The sequence below is a fragment of the Nansenia antarctica genome (genome assembly GCF_963989245.1).
Source record: "Nansenia antarctica genome assembly, chromosome: 19".
Classification (NCBI taxonomy): domain Eukaryota; kingdom Metazoa; phylum Chordata; class Actinopteri; order Argentiniformes; family Microstomatidae; genus Nansenia; species Nansenia antarctica.
Window position 1 is genome coordinate 16,843,280 of NC_137692.1, and position 21,477 is coordinate 16,864,756.

Here is a 21,477-nt window from a genome sequence, read left to right on the forward strand (position 1 = left end):
AATCTCACTAACCATAACCTATCCATGAAATGTCAGTCATTAGGTGGCCAGTCCATACTGTAGCTACAGCCGATGTTGGGGTGGGGTACCAAGCCCACCCATACCGTGGCATTTATTAGCATGTGATGAAGTGGAATGGAATGGACTTTATTTGTCATTGCTACAGTACAGGTACCAAACAACGAAATTTAGGAGGGGTGGCTCCCCTGGTGTTAGGAAAGGAAAAAGAAAACACATTTTTGAAAAAGCATAGATGCATAAAATCACAAGAAGGTAAGGAGCTGGTTTACATCAATAAAGGCTATGTACACAATCCACTGTACTATACTGCACAGATAGTCAACTAGGGTTGTCATATTGCACAAAGAGTATTTTTTCACATTATTTTAAAGTGTCACAGTTTGCAGGCTTGAAAATGTACATGTTTGTGCCTCAGCACTAGCTGCCATACAATCCGTCCGGACTGTCCTGGGCCCAGAACTTAGGCCTTTTCTGTGTTCAGGGCCTTGACGGCCCTGTGGTAGAAGCAGTCCTTCAATCTGTTTGTCTTAGCGGCCAGGGTCCTGTACCTCCTGTTCGAGGGCAGCTTGACAAAGTGTACGTGCCCAGGGTGGGTCGGGTCCTTGGAGATCTTGGAGGCCCTCCTGAGACAGCGTGTGTTGTACAGCTCCTCCAGAGAGGGGAGGGGGGCGCCGGTGATCTTCTGTGCTGTTCTCACGACTCTCTGTAGCGCATTTCTCTCCGCTGTTGTGCAGCTGTGAAGTGTCGCGGGGAAAGGATATGCAGGGTAAAGATACGAAACCTTGGCAACAACATTGACACATAATCGGCTACTGTGTAAGTGAGGTTGCAAATGACGGTCTGTAGTACAGTAGGCTCCAACTTAAGACCATGTCTTGTGTTCAACAAAGGCTGAAAAATAGCCACGATGGACGACAGGTGGATTTTCATACACCGGCGATTGACACAGTCTACATCGAACCATAATAGCCTACTATTTTATACACGAAATCATTTTATCCACCGCAATCCCATTTTACACTTAGCACTGCAGTTGATCTAAAATGTAAGGAACATGGTCACAATAAACGTCTCCATGTGTGCATGTATTCGGCTGCTTTATAATTCGTGACGTTAGAATGATAAGGTTCTATCTCCGTTTAGAATGATAAGGTTCTATCTCCGTTTAGAATGATAAGGTTCTATCTCCGTTTAGAATGATGATAGGTTCTATCTCAGTTTAGAATGATAAGGTTCTATCTCCGTTTAGAAGGATACGGTTCTATCTCCGTTTAGAATGATAAGGTTCTATCTCCGTTTAGGGTAGTTCAGAGATATTGAGTGTCAAAGTTTTGACATTCCATTATGTTTTGTGAGATGGAACCTTTGTATTTTATGAATTACTAACTCAAAAATGTCAACATTTTAAAAATAACATCACACAGGCATTAATAAACACCTAATGGGTCAGATTATGTAAAAATAAAAAAAATAAAAAATTTACAAAAATGGAGATAGAACCTTATAATTCTAACCTCACGAATTGACACCTCTGTCACTTTGTGGGCAATGCATTAAAGCGCGCATCTGTCTGCGACCATGGCCACGGAGGCAGCCGGTGATGGTGCGACGACAAGATCACCCGAATGCACGGAGATGCAGGAACGGGTAAGATGAGTTTGAATGAAAATACCTGCGACATCGTTTTGATCATAATTACGTTGATGGACCGCGAAATAACAACATGACTGTATTTGTATCTGGGCGTATTCGCAATCCAGGCAGTAGCCTTCACGCAATAGCCTAGCCTTGCCCTACGCTATTGAATTGACGACATTTTTTTTTTTTTGCAAGAAAATATAATCTTTAACACATTAGTGGTGCAGTTTAATTGCATAGGGCCTATCAATTAAATTCGATTTATGGAAGGCAATGGAGTTCTGCAATGGCAATGAATCCAATGCACTGCGGCGGAAATAAATGACGGATTTATCGCGAATGGAGAAATGAAAATAGCTGCACAGCTGGCCAATGTCATGTGTGCTGCGGCATAAAAAAATACTAAACATCGCATCACAGTTCATGCACAAGTGTTTTTCTGTCCCCGAAATGTGGCAGCTGGTACGCTCGTGAGGGGCAACCCTATAGCCCTATCGACTGGCGCTGGAGGTGACGCGCGTCGGCAGAGTGCGAAATAGACATCGGTGGTCAGTCGCTTACAGATGATTTGACCTACTTTGTAGGCTACTGTTGTATGCTATACGGATTACAATAGAAACCACCACCTTCCCTCTAAATTCACTCACTGCAATAACACATATGCATTGAGGCGGTGTTGCCAAAGTGCAGTTGAAGTGTTTAATGTGTTGTTGTACCGTTATGTGCCGTTAGAATTATAAGGTTCTATCTCAATTTTTGTCAAAATTGAGTTTTTTACATAATCTGATCCATTAGGTGTTTATTAATGCCTGTGTGGTGTTATTTTTTAAAATGTTGACATTTTTGAGGTAGTAATTCATAAAATACAAAGGTTCCATCTCACAGAACATAATGGAATGTAAAAACTTTGACGCTCAATATCTCGGAACTGCCCTAAACGGAGATAGAACCTTATCATTCTAAGCTCACGAAACTGCAGTTGAGGTGTTTAATTTGTTGTTGTATACCGTTATGTGCCGCACGTTAGGCAACTGAAGTGAAGGGTTCAAGTTGCACCCCTCAGTCTCAAATGCGGCAATAAATAATAATGGCGGGTTGTGTTTTTCTGAAGTGCCCATACGCTATTTGTAAGATAAATATGTGCCTATTGGAGAAAGACGCGTTCATTCACTCCGAGTCCGAATAATGCAGATCGAGCCACATCGCGATCACACCGCAGACATGGAACTGTCAGCTGATTTTCACATGAGGTTTCGTTCATATGTTCACACGGTGGACACGCACAGACTTCAGTGACAGTCGCTCTGTCGTCACCCTCTAGACTTCAACTTCGTGGGTAGAGTGGCAATCTGGTGAGTCAAGTGCAAAATTGCAATCTCAAGTAGCCTATCTTCCTTGTCATAGGACGTTACAATTACTGTGTTTTTGTGTTGGCTTTGTATTTTGTCTGAGTTGGCTTGGCTCTCTGTCCAAAATTCGGAATCGAAGAAGTATGGTGTCAGCAACAGCCTATATGTGAACTACGTGTATGTCTGAACTTATATATAGCCTATATCTGAACTGCTATGCTATGGTATTTTAACTGTCTTTGATTACTCCTTTGTTCATGTAAAAAACAAAACAAAATTATGTTTAGCCATGCACATAACTCAACTTGCAGTCACTATAATCACTATAACCTATAGGTCTTAATCAGGCATATTTGCAGCCGAGGCTTTACCTGCAACTACACTCCTGACTCCCTCCACACAATACCTACAAAAGCACTTCTGGGTGAAATAGGTTTTAATGTGTCAGTGTATGGAGACTGTGTTCACTGTAGCTTCTTAAAACCATTTACCTATCATGAAATCCTTCTAATGTCCAAATGTGATATCGTGTCAAAGGCGATGTTAAGCAAATGTGTCATAGATAGAATATCTCCTCTAATCTCCCCACCCTGAAATTAAAGACGCTGGATTATGAGACAGTTTGAAAGTTTGAAACAGAGATTGAGGAAGCCAGTGGAAGGAGGCAGGGATTAAAGATTACCCTACACAGGCTTGCTCTACGACCTAGATTTACCACCATTCCTTCACTGCAGCCTGCCAAGTTAGGCGTACCACAACACACAGGGGCACATTTAGAGCTGGCACAGAAATGCCATCATGTTTTGGTCCCTGGTGGAGGACCCCTTTAGTCTTTTGTTCCCCGTGTTTAACATGTCCATAGTGGGGCCACAATATTATGACTTGAGTGGCTTCCCTGTCCTTGTCTCCCTCATTCAATAGCCACTGATTGAAAGGAGTTGAAAGGAGAAGATAGTTCTCAATCAAATACAATCAGTGTCACAGAAGTATTTGTGATGGGGGGGGGGGGGGGGGGGGGGCCGCTGGTACCCCTGTAAGAAATGAGGGCATCCCCAGGGGCACCCTCATTAACCCCACTATTTAGCAATAGTCAATTGGTGCTAAATTCCATACCAGCGGCTAACACAAACCTCAACCTCTGATAGGCTAGGTGGCAATCTGGCATCAACCTATCCAATCCATTTATATCTCCAGGAGTGGCTGAGGTATAGTGACTAGGGGCAGAACTTGATTTCAGCAGGGGAATCCTAAACACAGAGTGTGTTAGAAATCTCTGACGTTCGTTGTGTTTTTCCAGTTGGCGGAGGGAAGGATGAAGGCTGACCTGCAGGCACCACTTCCCCCCTCTCCGGGAACGGAGGGATCAGCGATCCGGTGTAGGGAAGTGTGCCGGTCCTACGGTAAACTGAAGGTCCTCAACAATCTCAACCTGACAGTGCCTCAGGGACACATGTGAGTGGCCCCCTCAGACCTGGTCTCACACCTTGTGCATGTTGTGTTATTACTATGCATGTTTTGAACAAGCATATCATATTTGGCAATATCGTGCTTACATACAGTATGTAAAGCTTTGGCCAAAGTCACATTTTATATTTTCTTCCCAAAAAGTTAAATATGGATTGGGTATTAAGAGCTATGGTACCTGTGTGACTATGATAATCTTAACCTTACCGCAGCAAGTTTGTGTTGATAGTATGCAATAGATTATGTTATTTGCCTCTGCACAAAAGCCCGGCTATAACTGAACATAGCTGTGACTGTCTTTGTTATGCATCTTGTGACAAATTGTCAAACTTCTCTTTTCTCTGAAGAATATATTAATATATTTGGTACAGTAGATTCCGAAGGGTATCCTGCTATCCTCTGACTTGTGCTCATGCATTTTGACACTTCATTTCTCATCAAGTGTTGACATCTGTTGCTTATACTTATGACAAATGTTGTCAAATGACAATGACAAAAAATAATAATGAACATGGTTATTTTATGTCATATACTGTATGTACGCACTGTTTTGTCTGTTATGCTCTCTATCTGTCTTCTCATTTGACCATCTTTAACCTCTTTTATGTCCTGCTATCGGTTCATCTATTATAATACCAGTGAAGTATTCTCTCAGGCCACTACTTTGTTGTTTAAATGCTAGCTTTGATATGAATGCGTAAGTTCCATTCAGTTCACATACTGAGCAATTGAGATAGGAATGTTGCATACTCAACATTGCTCAACAGTACGGTGTACATGGTTTTAGTGCATAGGTCGATTTTCTAAACCCAAATCCATTGTTCTTTTGTCTTAAAGCTATGGCCTGCTGGGTCCAAGTGGTTGTGGGAAGACCACATTGTTGAAATGCATCGTGGGAACCCTGAAGATCTCTCGGGGACACATTAGCGTGCTGGGGAAACCACCTGGGTTCCCAGGTCACGAGGTGCCGGGGAGGATGGTGGGGTACATGCCACAGGTAAAACAAGTCAACATTCCAGGGTTCGGGCGTATTTCATATTGTCACCTTCTTAAAATTATGTCTGAAGATGTTTTTGCCTAAATATCACATATTCTATATTATTTACAAATTACAAAAATTCACAAAAAAGAATACAAATTGTGGTTCAGTTAATTCTGTCTTTCTCAAAACTTGAAAATATGACTTAAAATAAAATACAAAATATATATATAAAATAAGACTTAAGCCATTATTTTAAGAAGGTGACGATATTGAACATTTTCAAATGCCTCAGATGAATGTTTAAGGGTAAATACTGCACCACAGGCAAGTATACTAACGTAGATCAAATACATTTTGCGTTAGGGTACATGCTACAAGTCAACTCTCTACTTTACATCCTGCTGAAGCTAGGCTACATTAGGCATTTGGCAACATACTGTAGCCTCAGACACCAGAGTATCTGTATATCGGGTTCACAAAAATACACATCTAATCTGGTTTCCATCACATCCAGCCTGGGAGGAAGTACTCCATGACCTAAAGGAAGTGTGGAATGTGATCCCACACCTGTCAGTCGAACTGTGTGTGTGTGCGCGCGTGTGTGTGTGTGTGTGTGTGTGTGTGTGTGTGTGTGTGTGTGTGTGTGTGCTACTTTACTGTCAGCATACTGAGTAATATATGTATTATGTCCAAACAAGAAGCCATGACTTAATAATAATGAATAATAATAATAATAATAATAGCCACAAGTCTGTCACGAATCAAGCCGGAACCCAAATGCAGACACAGGACAAGCAGGTAAGAGTTAAGCAAGTTAGTTTAATAATAACAACTGGTGATCAGGGTCAGGCTGGCAGGGGTCGGGCAGGCAGGTAGGTAGTCAGGCTGGCAGGGGTTGGGCAGGCAGGTAGGTAGTCAGGCAGGCAGGGGGTAAGGCAAGTTGGGTTTCTTCGTGAATAGCAACGATCCGGCGTTGACTAGCAGCAGGGGCAGAGTATCCGTAGAGGAGAGTAGACAGCCAGATTGCAGACAGGTGATGTCAATCACCGCAGGTCATGGTCATGGATGCGGAGTCGTGACACAATCGATCAATCAATCAATAAATGAATCAGTCAATCGATTAATCAATCGATTTTGTCGCATATTTGTCATAAATATCTGTTGAAACATTGGCTGTCGCCCCAACTTGTGTCCTGCAGGACCTGGCGTTGTATAATGAGTTCACCATCAGTGACACTCTGACCTTCTTTGGAAGAATCCACGGCCTGTCGTCCAAGGACACACAGGCGCGGCTGAACTTCCTCGTTGACTTCCTGGATCTACCTCAGAAGAATCGCCTGGTCAGAACTCTCAGGTAATGCAACTGTACACTGCAACTGTACACCTCAACTGTATAATTTATATTGGACTGTGGTTTAAGATTGGGTTCTATATAGAAATGTTGGTTTGATTTGCACCAAACCAAACCAACTTTTTATAAAGTGAAACCTTTTCAGTAGCACTCTGCATTTTAGAGCCTTGGAAATTAATTCTAACAGTTTGCAAATGGTTTATAAATTATGTTAATGAATAACAACAATACAATAGTTTATATTTATAATCTATTTATAAATCATATTTTATAACCATGGGTTGATCAGCACAAGCATTATGATTGGCTGAGAGGCATTCAAAGTTGTGCTTTATTCCCTGACAAAGGCATTGTTTTTTTGGTCACAATTCTTTGTTTTGCTTTGTAACCATTGCGTAAAAGCAATAAGGCACTGTGCTTTATCGTGAATAAATGATGAGCTGCTCTGCTTCACTTCGGGTCTCCCAATGCTCCTCAGCTATGTCTTTATTAAGCTGATGGATGATTCTCGCCGTCCTTGTATTGTACATGACAGCCAAGTTTGATGTGTTGGTATACTGTCGACTCATATTTATAGACCTGTCCTTGGTCATGAGGTCACTATTCTTGGGAACCAATCAAATTATACAAATCTGTGATTACACAAGTTATGGCCCTATCCATAGTCAGAATTATTCACTGCGCCACAGATCTTGGCCCATCCCTTACAGGAAGGAAATGGGCCTTCCTTGAGTGCTAGATTTCGCCCCTACTGTAGAGAGACTTACATTTCTCAGTATAACATGATATAAAACCACTACAAAACCATCCCATTACTTGAGCGGAAGTGTCTGGGACTGAGATCACTGTGGTTGGAACAACGTACCTCATTGTATGTTACACATTCATATTCCATGGGATATTTTTCCCTTTCCCATCATTAGAATAGAGGTGGAAAACAGAAGCAGTGACCCACACACTCATTACATTATAGAGTTGAGGATGGAGTCATCAGCACAGATGAGACAAACAAACAAACACGCACACACACACATGCACGCACGCACGTACACACACACACACACACATTTTAGATGCTTTATTTATGTCCACATACAAAGTATAATTCTAAAGGACATAAATACTAACAGTGCATTTTGATATCATAGAAACAATCTGTTACAGTAATGCTGAGCCAACAACCAGTTCTGCCACACACAGGATGTTATTGTGGACACGCACGTACACACACACACACACGCACGCACGCACGCACACACACACACACATGCACATGCTTGGCACCTTATAGGTTTTAGTAGGGCTATGGTTCCCCCCGTTCCCCCCTTTGTGCTGGTATTGGTCCATAGCTAATCTGTGCTAGCCTATCACAATCTGAGCTGGGTACAACATAGACAAAGAGAAAGAAAGACAGTTACTACTGTTTTGCAGTCCCTAGATTCTGTCATGGATGAAATGTCAAATGGCCAAGTAGCTGTTTCGCAATAGCCATTTTAATACCTACTATATCAATGTTAATCAGAAATTATTCTTTACCATTCAAGATGCATTTATAACCTTTCTATTACTGTATTAGTGTTAAACATTTGATGTTTATTCTTATAGATCGCTATCGGACACAATAGCCAGGCCTGCCAAAATGTGTGTTAAAATGATGTCAGTGATAGTAATGATGTCAGTGATAGTAATTGGGCTCTGGGCCTGTGTGTGATACACATGGGGCCCTCAGTGGCCACCTTTCTCTACCTTACAAAGGAGCTACTGTTCACTACAAGGACACAGTAACACCCAGTTACCTCCTAGTCACAGGACAGACAAGCTGCAGAAACTATTTACCTTTCTATTGACCTTTCACATGGTATGAGAGAGTTCTACCTGCCCTGTCTGCTTGTTTATTTATTTTACCCCCCCCCCCTCTCTCTTAACCATATACTGTACACATCCTGTTGTTCTAACGTGTAGTCCATGTTTTTGTCAGGCAGGTGTAGTCGGTGTTGTTACCAGGCAGGTGTAGTCAGTGTTGTTACCAGGCAGGTGTAGTCAGTGTTGTTGTCAGGTGTTACGTCCACATGTGTCCTTGTTGTGTTTCCTTCCCTTCTGTATTCTCCTCTGTCATTCTACATTCAGGTGTCGTCAATTGGCCAATCTGTTCCCCCCCATTCATTATCCCAATCCTGTCCAATCAGAGGGCTGCCCGTCTGTTAAATTGTTCCTCATTGTGTCTCATTGTCAGTCTGGTTTTGTGTTGTGTTCTGTTTGTTAGTTTGTCAACTCGTAGTTTCTTAGCTTTAGGATTTGTGTTATTTAGTACGTACCTTCCCTTTAGTAGTTTGTTTAGATAAGATTACGCTTGGTTTGTTCATTCATTTGGTTTGACATTGAATATAGTTTATTTTCGATTTGTATTGTCACACACTAGCCATAGGAAACAGGAGCAGGTGAGATACCCTGGGGTATACATTACAACACGTAGGCTCTTCTCTGTTAAATACATTAGGCACAGGAGTGGCTGTCATTATGTAGAATTGTACACTGGTAGGGTCACGCGTTATTCATTTTGGTTTCTTTGGGTTGACACCGCTCATAGTCTACCTGTTGTCCTATGGCTTGTGTATTTGTACCTCACCACCGTTTTCTTATTAAGTCATTGCTCTTTAGTTCTTTCTTGTTGTGCCATTTACCTTTATGTTTCAGCTCCCCCCCACAACCCCTAGACGTAGAGCCATAAGATCTGGGAATCGTAACATCAGGCATATTGCAGGTTAATATTACAGGTTCTCTCTGTCGCAGGTTCTCTCTGTTTCTCGGTTGCTCTCTGTTGCTCTCTGTTGCTACCACTTACACCGCCACTTACAGTAGCACGAGACAGTCTGAGCAGCATGTGATGAATTACTTATTAATGTGGAAGTAAGACAATGGAAGTAAGACAATGGCAGCCGACCAGTCAGATACTAACATGTCAGGAGATGCCTTTGCCCTTGCCTTTTGGAATCTTTCTAATGTGATGTTTATAGTGTGTGTGTGTGTGTGTGTGTGTGTGTGTGTGTGTGTGTGCGTGTGTGCGTGTGTGCGTGTGTGCGTGTGTGCGTGTGTGCGTGTGTGTGTGTGTGTGTGAATGTGTGTGTGTCTGTGTGTGTGTGTGCGTGCGTGTGCGTGTGTGTGCGTGTGTGTGTGTGCGTGCGCGTGTGCATGTGCGTGTGTTTTACAGTGGTGGGCAGAAAAGGAGGGTGTCTCTCGGAGCAGCCCTGCTTCAAAACCCTCAACTCCTGATTCTAGATGAGCCTACGGTGGGGGTGGACCCTGTGCTTAGAGCTAAGTATGTACACTCATGCATGCACACAGTCTCTCACCTCTTGTTAAGCTTGTTTCAGTGTTGTTGGTTTAATCACCTTGCGTGTTACTGTAGCACCACTATGTGTTACAGAACACGGAGTAGCAGAATCAGTGGATAGCCAGACTAATCCTTGATCATAATGCTAAGCTGCCTTGCCTTTGCCTCTGAAATCATATTATTATAAGTGAGGTTACTTGTTGAACGCAGTGATGTTTTCCCTGTAGGATCTGGCAGCATCTGGTTGAGATCGTGAAGACGGGACAAGTCTCAGTCATCATCACTACTCACTACATAGAGGAGGCCAGGCAGGCCAATGTGGTAAGATACACACACACACACACACGTATGCATGCACACATGCACACACACACACACACACACACACACACACACACACACACACACACACACACACACTACTCACTACATAGAGGAGGCCAGGCAAGCCAATGTGGTAAGATACACACACACACACACACACACACACACACACACACACACACACACACCCTTCACAAACATGCATCCATGTTCATATAAAGTACACAGAATGATGTACTAGCTGTAGTACCATAAAATGTCATGAGTGGTCAGTTATGAGATCTCATACGGGAACAATGGCTCCTTTGATAGGTCCTCCCTTTGTCACAGTTTTAGAAGGGGGTTGGCGGGATGTTGTATGAGTTTGGACAATCTGGGGGAATGACCAGGGAGAGGTGGAGAGACAGAAGAGATCCACCTACCTACTGAACTTATATTTGATTGGGAATCATATGATTTCATTGATATACTTTTATAAGACATTATTACACATACTAGCAGTGCTGGTGCAGGTAGAAACTGGAGGATGGCTCATTGTCATTTTGAATGGAATGAGGAATGTTAATGGTGAGCTTCAGTGAGCCTCCGATTACTACCTTCACTAGCCACTATTGCTTCACATTAACTTCAAATCTAATTGGTATGTACTGTATTAGTGTTTTGCCTGGGTGGTTTATACTTTATTCATTCGGTTAAATACCAGTGGTCTATTTGGCCTGGCTTCAATCAGAATACTCTGAATTCCTTCAGCAATAACACCCTGGTTTGAGAGTCTAAAGATGAAGAACTGTAAATCCAGGGATTAGGTTTTAGATTAGATTCCTTTTATGTATTTGCTGTACAAAAAGTAAAAAAAAATTAAAAAAAACATGGTCAGTTTACTATGATATGTACCATATCATACAGTGTGTGTTTATTTGTGCTTTTAGCTTTTAGTTTTTACACATGTTGTTTGTTTGCAGTCCACAACAGGATAGGCTACTTCTGGTTTTGTTATTAGTTTGGCTCTACATTATGCCTACACAGTAAAGAATAGCTTTAACAGTTGCACTTTGGTAGAACTAGCCTGTGCTTATCTTCCACTAAGTCCCCCAACTATGACCATAACATTAACTGAGATTTCACTTCTCTTTTTATCTCTGTACCAATGTCATCCAGAGCAACTGAGGGTGATGTGAAAGTGGGGTAAAGAGGATATTGCTATATTTGTTCAAACGCACCATTGGCCTATATCCCTATGGAAACCAGAGTTGTGTAACCGGTCGTAACCGCTGTGCAAGTATTTTGTCTTAGCTAACGAATTTGGGAGTACTATTTTGAGAAATCAACGCAAAGTTGGCTGTCCGATATGTTGTCTTGGCCTATTGGTGAAATGTGTAAAGGCATCTTATTTCAACACAGAGTAATATGATAGTAGCCTAACGGTGCCCAAAATAGAAGGTGATCACACTTCTGAGAAAAGCCCTCCCTGTGAGACAACCAGAGGGTCATAGTAAAACCTTTATGAATAAACCTTGTGCTTCATTCACAGGGTTCTCCGTCACTTTCCTGTTATGGAGTGGCACTACATTGTGAATGCATTCATAGTGCCATAATATCACAGCAAAGTGCATCATAACACATCTGTAATAGCTCATGGCTCCAACATTGTGACTAACATGGGAAGGCCTCTCAGATGACACTGTTGGCATTGTTTTACATTATCTCTCCAAGTGGGTAGAGTGCAGGACGTGTGTGTGTGTGTGTGTGTGTGTGCGTGTATGTGCGTGCTTGTGTGTCCGTCTGTCTGTCTTTCTAAGCTGCCATACTTAAACTAAATCATTGCTCCTATCTGTATAACTATGTCCTGAGTCTGAGATCTTGCATAGTGATGTCTCCTCGTTTGTAATGAAAAGGTTGCAAAGTTTATTAGTCTTATACAGTATCCCCATAGAGGATAGGTTGTTCCTTTATTTGTCTCCATGCCTGTGACGGAAATGTGACACGTTCTAATGCTTTGGTTCTCATATCTCATATCAATACATTTTCGCGTTGTTGAAAATCAATGACACATCGCTAGTCAACTAACACAGCTTGTTTTGTACGTAGTGTTCTAGTTAACTAGGTAGCAGTGGGGATTACTCACCCAATCCATTGCGCTGCAGTATTTTGGCTTGACCAGCGAGTTTGTATTGTGATTCTCAACAACGTTGAAAAGTAGTTCTGTCTTTCAAAAGAAAAGATTGGTTGCTGATATTAGTAGAACAATATCAATAACAATATCTTGATCAATGTTATTGTACGTTGTGGTCTGGGGTGGTCCAGTGGTCTAGCACGGCGGTCTACAGTGCACACATACAATGTCGGCATGGGTTGGAATCTGGCCCATGCCCTGCTGACATGCCCTCTCCTCCTTACCTTCCTGTTTATCTTCTTTATCTCTATCCAATACTCCGAAAAAGTATATCAAAAAAAAAATATTCCCCCCAAAATGGTATGTTGTTGCTTAAGCATTAGACGTTGTATGACCCTGCTGTTTTCTCTGTAGGTTGGTCTGATGCGGAATGGTCGACTTTTGGCTGAGGGACCCCCAGACGCTTTGATGAAGCAGCACAGTGCAATGGTGAGTAGAACATGGATGACTGATGAATGATCGATGAACCTTCTCCCACCACTCATTAGTGTGTAGGGCTAACTTGCTGATGGGTAACAATGTAGACCACCGAGTCCTTTGACTGCTGAAAGCTGTTACACTTATGGTATTGAGTAGTAACCACTCACACACACACACATCTTGCAGACTCTAGAGAACGCCTTCCTGCAGCTGTGTGAGACATCGGACCAGATCGGGTCCAAACTCAGTTCTAGCCCACAAGACGGGCTCTTAGAGGTCAGCCAATCGTTTGAAAGCGGACGGGATGAGAGTAGGCCGATCCTGGATGCCGGCCCGGGACCTGCGCTGACAGAGGAGCTGCCTAAGTGCTCAGGTATAGTTGGCTCCCCACCGTTTTCCGTTTTATCACTTGCCTTTGATGTTGTCTTGCTCTGCTATTGCACAGCTGATTGTGGATTCACTAACTAGTGAACACGTCTCGTTATGATGAAGCTGAAACATCCCTAAAAGTCATCCCACTACCTTTATCCTTTATCTTATGCATTAACTTAGACTGTGTGTGTGTGTGTGTGTGTGTGTGTGTGTGTGTGTGTGTGTGTGTGTGTGTGTGTGTGAACAGCTGACTGGAAAATACGAGCCAGGCATGTGTTGCCAAAGTGGCGAAACATTTCAGCCCTGATGATCAAGACCATGGTGCGGATGAAGAGGATGCCAGGGTGAGGATGATGATGATGATGAAAAAGACCATGAGTAGATATTTGACATGATAACAGCAGGCCCTATTGAAATACTAGATACAGCTGGGGAAAAAGCAGTCCAACTGATTTACCTGCTGCACTCATTATGAACCTTGTCTCGTCCCTACCACTGTTCATTGATCTGAAAAGACGAAAGGCAAACATGAAAAGCAGTGTTGTGTTTATAAAAAATGGGGTGAAAATGTTTGGCCATTTAGACAATTTTTTTTGTATTCCATTGCAGTGTTTTTCTACGTCATTCATACTGAACAGGACCCAGATTAATTTAGCCTATTATCAAGCCGTTTCCATTATACTAACACCTATCCAGTCCTTTCAGATCTGTGAACATCCAAAGTTTTGAAGGAGTTAGGAAAAGGAGCTATTCATGTGAATAGGACTGGGGGCTTAAGTGTGCACTCTTTCTAGGTCCCTGTGTTTTCAGTTCCTCCTGCCAGTCATCCAGATCTCACTGATGTGTCTGTGTATCGGAGGAGACCCCAAGGGAATACAGGTGGCTGTGGTCAACAATGAGACCGGCCCCAACTCCTTCAGCCAATCCCTGCTCTCCTTCTTAGACAACTCCAGTGTGGAACAGGTAACTGGACCAATCAGTGCACCTCGTGGAACCTCTTGGGCAGTGTTCAAGATGGTTATGTGAACAGTTTGTAGCCTTTTACAGCCTTTAGCCCTTAGTTAGTTAGGGGTCAAAGAGAGGGTGGTGGACCGAATAGGAAGTAGCAAGCTTTCACTCAAGTGTTCATTTCCTGTCTGTCCTTTGGCAGACTGGTTTCACTTCAGCTTGAAACAAAACACATTAGCTTATTATTCTTTCCGAAGAACTCATTGGACCAAATCAGACAATTAGTTTGTGTGTGTTCGTCGATGAGATAAGAAAGACAAGAAGACACGCCAAGATTTGTTAATTAATGTTAAAGTAAACAAAAACGTCACTAAAGAAAACAGCCCAACAGGGGCGCTTAGGTGGCGTAGCGGGTTAAGCGTCGACCATGTAACCGCAGGGTCCCCGGTTCGATTCCGGCCGGGGACATATCCTGCATGTCATCCCTCCTCTCTCTCTCACCCATACTTCCTGTCTAAACTCTACTGTATCTGTCAATAAAAAATGAAAAATATGAGTGGGACTGCCCGACTCAGAAAAAATAAACGTAAAAAAAATAAGAAACTGAGCATGTCCCCTGTCCCTCTTCATCCCAGGTGAACCTGTCCTATGAAGAGGCTTTCACAGGGATCTACAACGGAGAGTACTGGGGCGTCATAGGGTTCGGCAAGAACTTCTCAAGTTACCTGACGAAGAGGTGAGCCCTGTGGGTTTGGTCTTCTCTTGTACCGTTTATGCTCTACTAGTTCTCTCCCTTTCGTATCGCTCCTTTCTCCTCTCCTCTCTTCTTTCCTTCCTCTCCTCAGCACTTTTGCCCATCGCAAAGTGTTGTTGCTCTTTCTACATTCTCCTCTTAGTTTCTGACGAGTTAACCTGGTGTAATGGTACGGCCTGAAGATGAGTATAATGCGTAGTCAGTGGCACTTGACACACACACACACACACACACACACACACACAAACAAAGCTGCCATCATGTGACATTTGTCATGTGCAACTATGGTGACAGTTCAACCTGTTTTTATGTGTTCCCTAACATTGTATGTAAGAATATGTTTATATAGTATGTGTTCCCTTATATATCATTTTTGAAGAGCACAACATTACTTGAACATACAACTATTACTGAGATCTGGGAAATAGTAGAGGGGACCATATTTAGAGGCACAAACACATCTAACAGTACCTGTGAAATTTAGGAATGGCTTGCTCAACACAGTCATTAATAAGTCTTCGGGTGCAGGGTTATATAAAGGTCAATCTGGACTGAGAATACTTGAATCAGATAAGTGATTCATTCATTACTCTAACACGTAATAGTAACTGAATGTGTGCTCTGTAATCACTGTGTGTATGTGTGTGTGTGTGTGTGTGTGTGTGTGTGTGTGTGTTGTGCAGGATGCTACAACGGCAGGTACCTCTGGAGGTGGTAGAGGGAGGATCAGTACATGTCTGGCTGGACCTGACGAGTAAGCTCTGTCCCAACCATTCCCCTGTCTTACACACACACACACACACACACACACACACACACACACACACACACACACACACACACACACACACACACACACACACATACACTTTCTAATGTCACTTTTCAATTTCTCATCTTTCCTCCAGATCGACAAATTGCCGTAATGCTCCAGAAAAAACTTGCGGATGCTTTTGAGGTACTCCCATTGTTACACATTTTATGTCAGTGGACTTTGAGAACCTTTTATGCACACTAACACTATTACACAGCCACCTCTGCATGCCTTCTCTCCTTCATCTACACTGATATAAAAAAACAAGAAAGTTGAAAGAAACATGGTATATACAGTAGATACCTACATTATCATGAATTAGCTCTCACCTCGTGACGTTAGAACTATAAGGTTCTATCTCCATTTTTGTCAAAATTGAGTTTTTTACATAATCTGATCCATAGGTGTTTATTAATGCCTGTGTTGTGTTATTTTTAAAATGTTGACATTTTTGAGTTAGTAATTCATAAAATACAAACGTTCCATCTCACAAAACATAATGGAATGTAAAAACTTTGACGCTCAATATCTCTGAACTGCCCTAAACGGAGATAGAACCTTATCATTCTAAACGGAGATAGAACCTTATAATTCTAACGTCACGACATGTCAAAACTACCGTAGGTCCATAGAAGCAAACTCTAACTTGCCATCTCATTTCCCTCCTCAGGCCTTCGTTGAGTATAAGTTGGGGACCATGTCGTACTTGGTCTCCCTGCCAGTCAAGGTAAAACCTTTCTTGAATGTATGATGTCATGCATCTATTCTTGGTGCTAGCCTGTTGGTGCTAAAGCAAACATGAAACAAGGCCCGCCACAGGCTCAGTTTCTTCCCCTCAGCCGCCAGGCTGATAAATGACTCTGGCTTCCCCCTCCCCCCCCGCCCCCAAGTCTGCCCAGGACTGAATATGCACTGGACTCACTTAATATATGTAGCACAAAACTCTGCACTGCACTTTATATATGTAGCACTATCCAATGCACTGTTGTCTGTCCTGTGTTGTCCTGTTTTTTGCATTTGTTTTTGTATGCACGTGAAAAAAGTATAAACGCACTTACTGTAATGCCAAAGCAAATTCCTACATGTGTATGCATAATGGCAATAAACGTATCTGAATCTGAATCTGAATCTGAATGACAGCCTAGATGTACAGTACGCACTATTCTTGGTGCTAGCCTGTTGGTGCTAAAGCAAACATGACAGCCTAGATGTACAGTACACACTGAGTGCAGTGGTTAGTACTGCCCCCTACAGTCCACATATTGCCCCTACAGCTAGACTGCATATTATTGTTAATAATCATCATCATCATGTGTGTCTCCCCTCTCTTTCCCGTCTCTCCAAATAAGGTTCATACAAATAGATGAAAAAGAAACAAAAAAGGCTAAAAATGATAACAGACAGATGTAGCTAAATTTGCTGCAATACCTAGGTCATGGTGGCACCTGATAGGAACACATAATGTACACTTCATAAAGGAGGGATATGTATATACATCCTATCATTTTTTTCTCACTTTCAATATTATATATATATTATCCTTTCAGTTTGAGGAGCCGATTTATGGCAGTCAGAACACAGACTTCACCACCTTCGTGACGCCAGGAGCTGTGTTAAGGTAGGGTTCACTTCACAGTCTGAGCCTAGAGAGTGTTGATAAGACAACAAAGCATTCTGGTGTACCTGAATGACTGCATTACAACATACGGATCATCAATCCCTCTCTTCTGTTTCTGTCCCTCCTTTTTTTCGATCTCTCTCTTGATTTCTCCCTCCCTCTTTCACTCTCCTGTCCATTTCCTCTCTCTCTCTCTCACTCTCTCTCTCTCTCTCTCTCTCTCTCTGTCTCTCTCTCTCTGTCTCTCTGTCTCTCTCTCTCTCTCTCTCTCTCTCTCTCTCTCTGTCTCTCTGTCTCTCTGTCTCTCTGTCTCTCTCTCTCTCTCTCTCTCTCTCTCTGTCTCTCTCTCTCTGTCTCTCTCTCTCTCTCTCTCTCTCTCTCTCTGTCTCTCCCCCTCCGCCCTGTACCCCTACTCCCCGACAGTATCACCTTCTACCTGGCAGTGGGGTTGACGGCACTTTCCTTCGTAATAGAGAGGAAGGAGGGGCTTCTGGACAGATGTTGGGTTGCAGGTGAGGTCAAAGGTCACAAAGCTTCCATCTCAAGGTAATCCTGTCACTCGTGTCATCACATTGCCTTTTTAGGACATTAAATACCGGTAGTTAATGAAGTGCTAGAGGAGAAATAGATCAATAGTTAAACAAGGATTGTATTTACAGTTCACTGGTTGCCCTTTACCTATTTTGTGGACAGAATGCACATAGCCGGCTGTCTTTTCTTGGGAGCCAGGTCTGCCTATGGCGACCTTTCTCGATAGCAAGGCTATGCTCGCTGAGTATCTCTCTCTCTCTCTCTCTCTCTCTCTCTCTCTTTCTCTCTCTCTCCTCCCCCTCTTCTTCTCCAGGTGTGAGCTCTATAGAGACTATGTTGGCTCACCTCTTCTCTCAGCTCTTTGTCATCAGTGTCCAGATCATCCTACTGCTGCTCTTCATCCTGCTCGTCTTCAAGGTGAGATACATACACACACACGCACGCACACGCACACATTACTCATGAATCTTTGTACCTCCGATCCCAACTGTATGCAATTTCATTAAAAAAATGTTTCTTACATAAGTTGTATATCTTTGTGTTGATTGTCCCCCACATTGTCAACGTACACTGTCTGTCATCAGCGATTGTCTGTCATCAGCGATTCAATGACACTCAGTTTTGGCCTCTATGCCCACACAGGCATCTCCGATCCCATCAGGATGCAATCTCATAATTTCCCCCCTTATTTAGGCAAGATCTAGAAGTAACCTTGGTAGGGTCAAATTGACTTGGTACTTAAAATGACAGACTGAGGGAGAGGGTGTTCTGATTTACTACAGTAATGATCTACAGTAATGATCACTTTACCACAATTACCTTAATGGTCCAAAGAGATGAATGGAGCATAAAATCACTTGAAACCATGATATAAGAATAACTATGGAATCGCCAGGACAACTGTCCTTGACCATGTCTCTGTCTCTCTCTTTCTCCCTCCCTCTCTCTCTCTCTGTCTCTCTCTCTAGATTCCTAACGAGGGCTCTCTGGTGCTGATCATTGCTCTGATCGTGCTGCAGGGCGTGACGGGCATCGCCTTTGGCCTGGTCATCTCCGCCGCCATTGACGACGAACAGAGCGCCAACCAGGCCGCCCTGGGCGTATTCTACCCTAACCTCATCGTCAGTGGTACGCGTGTGCTTGCCTGTGTGTGTGTGTGTGTGTGTGTGTGTGTGTGTGTGTGTGTGAGTACGTCTGTCTGTTTGCAAGTGTCCTGTATCTGTCTTTCTTGCACCCAAAGCAAGTGGATGTGTGAAAAAGCCAGTAATTGGAGAATACGTGTCACAAAACACCCCCCCACACACACACACACACATACACACTTCAGGGTCTCATACACTCTCTCCTCCTCTCCCTACAGGTATAATCTGGCCCGTGGAGTGCATCCCCTATCCGCTACGGTACATCAGCCTGGCCCTGCCCCAGACCTACGCCTCCGAGGCCCTACGTTGCATCATGTATAGAGGTAACACACAGACACACACACACACACACACACACACACACACGCACACACACACAGACACACACACGCACGCACGCACACACACAGACACAGACACACACGCACGCACACACACACGCACGCACACAAACACACACACACACACACACACACACTTCCATGTGGAGTGTTGGTTTTCACTGAGCTCCGATTCTACTGCCAAGCCCCATGTCTTACTTGTCAATACAAGCAGCATGGCTAATACAATGCAGGTGAACCATGTTACTTGATAGTGCATCTTCATACTGTACATGTAGTGTTAGCAGTAAGTATTACAGTAGTTATACACAAAACTAATTAGTTACTACACAACACAATGAAGTGCATATCATTTATGATCACCTTCAACTTGGCTTGTTTCGCTTTAATCTCAAGCCATGATTAAGCACACAAACACACCCCATAGCCTACGCATACAACCCCAGCAATACGTGTGCACTGCACGCGCACACACACACACACACACACGCACGCACGCACACCTACTTAGGGTTTAGTTACCCTAGATTCTAGACACCCGATTCATGCAGCGGCAATGGCAAGGGGGTAGTAAATGATTTACAACGCATCTCTACAGTCTGAAGCCTAGTGTAGAGAGACACCTATATACATGTACCTCGATCTGTTTCCCCCTTCACAACACAATAGCTGACAACAGCCTGAGCTGACCCTGTGTCATTGACACAACCAGTACACACGCACGCACGCACACCAAACCCACAAACACACACACACCAAACCCTAACCCTAACCATTCCAAACTCGCTTGAATGAGTTTTGTGAGGTAACGTAACCCGACTCCATGACTGATGACTGTTCTTCCTCAGGCTGGGGTCTCTCTCGGATGATGGTGTGGCGAGGCTTCGCCGTCACCCTGGGCTGGAACACGTTCTTCCTCATCCTAGCCACTGTCATCCTTAAACTGAGGACGTGAGACGCCCACCCAGTAACCCAGAATTGGGGGAGGGGGGGGGGGGGGCACCGCTTCCACGTGAGGCCCATGCTCCACAGAGCAGTCTAGGCCTCGGGTGTGTTTGGGGGGTCAGTGTGTGTGGAGATAGGCACTTGTGAACAGGATGGATGTACAAGAGTCCCTCTTGCTAATATATATGCAAACATGCACATGCGCACCCACACACTCTCACTCACGCACTCTCACGCGCCTACACACACACACACACACACACTCTCACACACACACACGCACTCTCACTCACATACACACACACACACACACGCACACAACTCTGTTTGCTAGCACACGGAAGCTAACTTTGAGAACAGCCAATAAATAGTATATGGGTCGAAGGTCTATTCAATGGGATAACATGTTCACAATGGTGCTGACTGCTGAGGCTGTAAAAATATATAGAATAGAAAAAGTAAATACTATAAATACTATTCTATAAGATAAGAGAGCAGTTTCTGAAGGGTAGAAGTCATACTATATGCATAACACAGGAGAGCAGTGTCTACCCTCTATGTTACTGTTCTATGAAATGCATTGAATGTTTTCAACCACCTGAATGAGCCTAAAACCAACCCAGAGTTTCTCTTTGTCAACTCAAAACAATCTGTGTTGTTTATAGACAATACAGATTTTAGAATAACAGAGTTATTAATTTTCATTAGCATTCCGGTAAATGTACCACCTACAGTGTATTTTTTTTTAAATTACATGTAGAAGAGATTTGATTGGTTCAAAACTGTCTTGTAAGGTGTCCTTGAGAGCCTTGAAAGGCGCATATAAATAAAATGTATTATTATTATTATAATTATTATAATCAGGAGGTTAGTAAAGCACTTGAAAGTAAACGGGCACTATTTATTCAGAATCTTGATCAGTATTTAGACCAACCTGTGTTCTCTGTCTGGCAAACAGT

The 21,477-nt window shown here is 43.1% G+C and overlaps 1 protein-coding gene across 1 annotated transcript; it reads left to right on the forward strand.

The window, feature by feature from the left end:
• Nucleotides 1–1,599: 1,599 nt before the first annotated feature.
• On the forward strand, nt 1,600–20,528 carry abch1 (ATP-binding cassette, sub-family H, member 1; the record flags this gene model as incomplete). Its single annotated transcript, XM_080549220.1, has 20 exons — nt 1,600–1,668; nt 4,306–4,460; nt 5,310–5,469; nt 6,654–6,808; nt 10,014–10,121; nt 10,364–10,457; nt 12,988–13,062; nt 13,240–13,426; nt 13,673–13,769; nt 14,220–14,388; nt 15,009–15,109; nt 15,811–15,881; nt 16,036–16,085; nt 16,612–16,668; nt 17,489–17,559; nt 17,983–18,071; nt 18,404–18,507; nt 19,059–19,218; nt 19,451–19,555; nt 20,422–20,528. 20 exons carry the CDS (start codon nt 1,600–1,602, stop codon nt 20,526–20,528), a joined length of 2,184 nt encoding a protein of 727 aa, XP_080405346.1.
• Between the last annotated feature and the right edge of the window lie 949 nt (nt 20,529–21,477).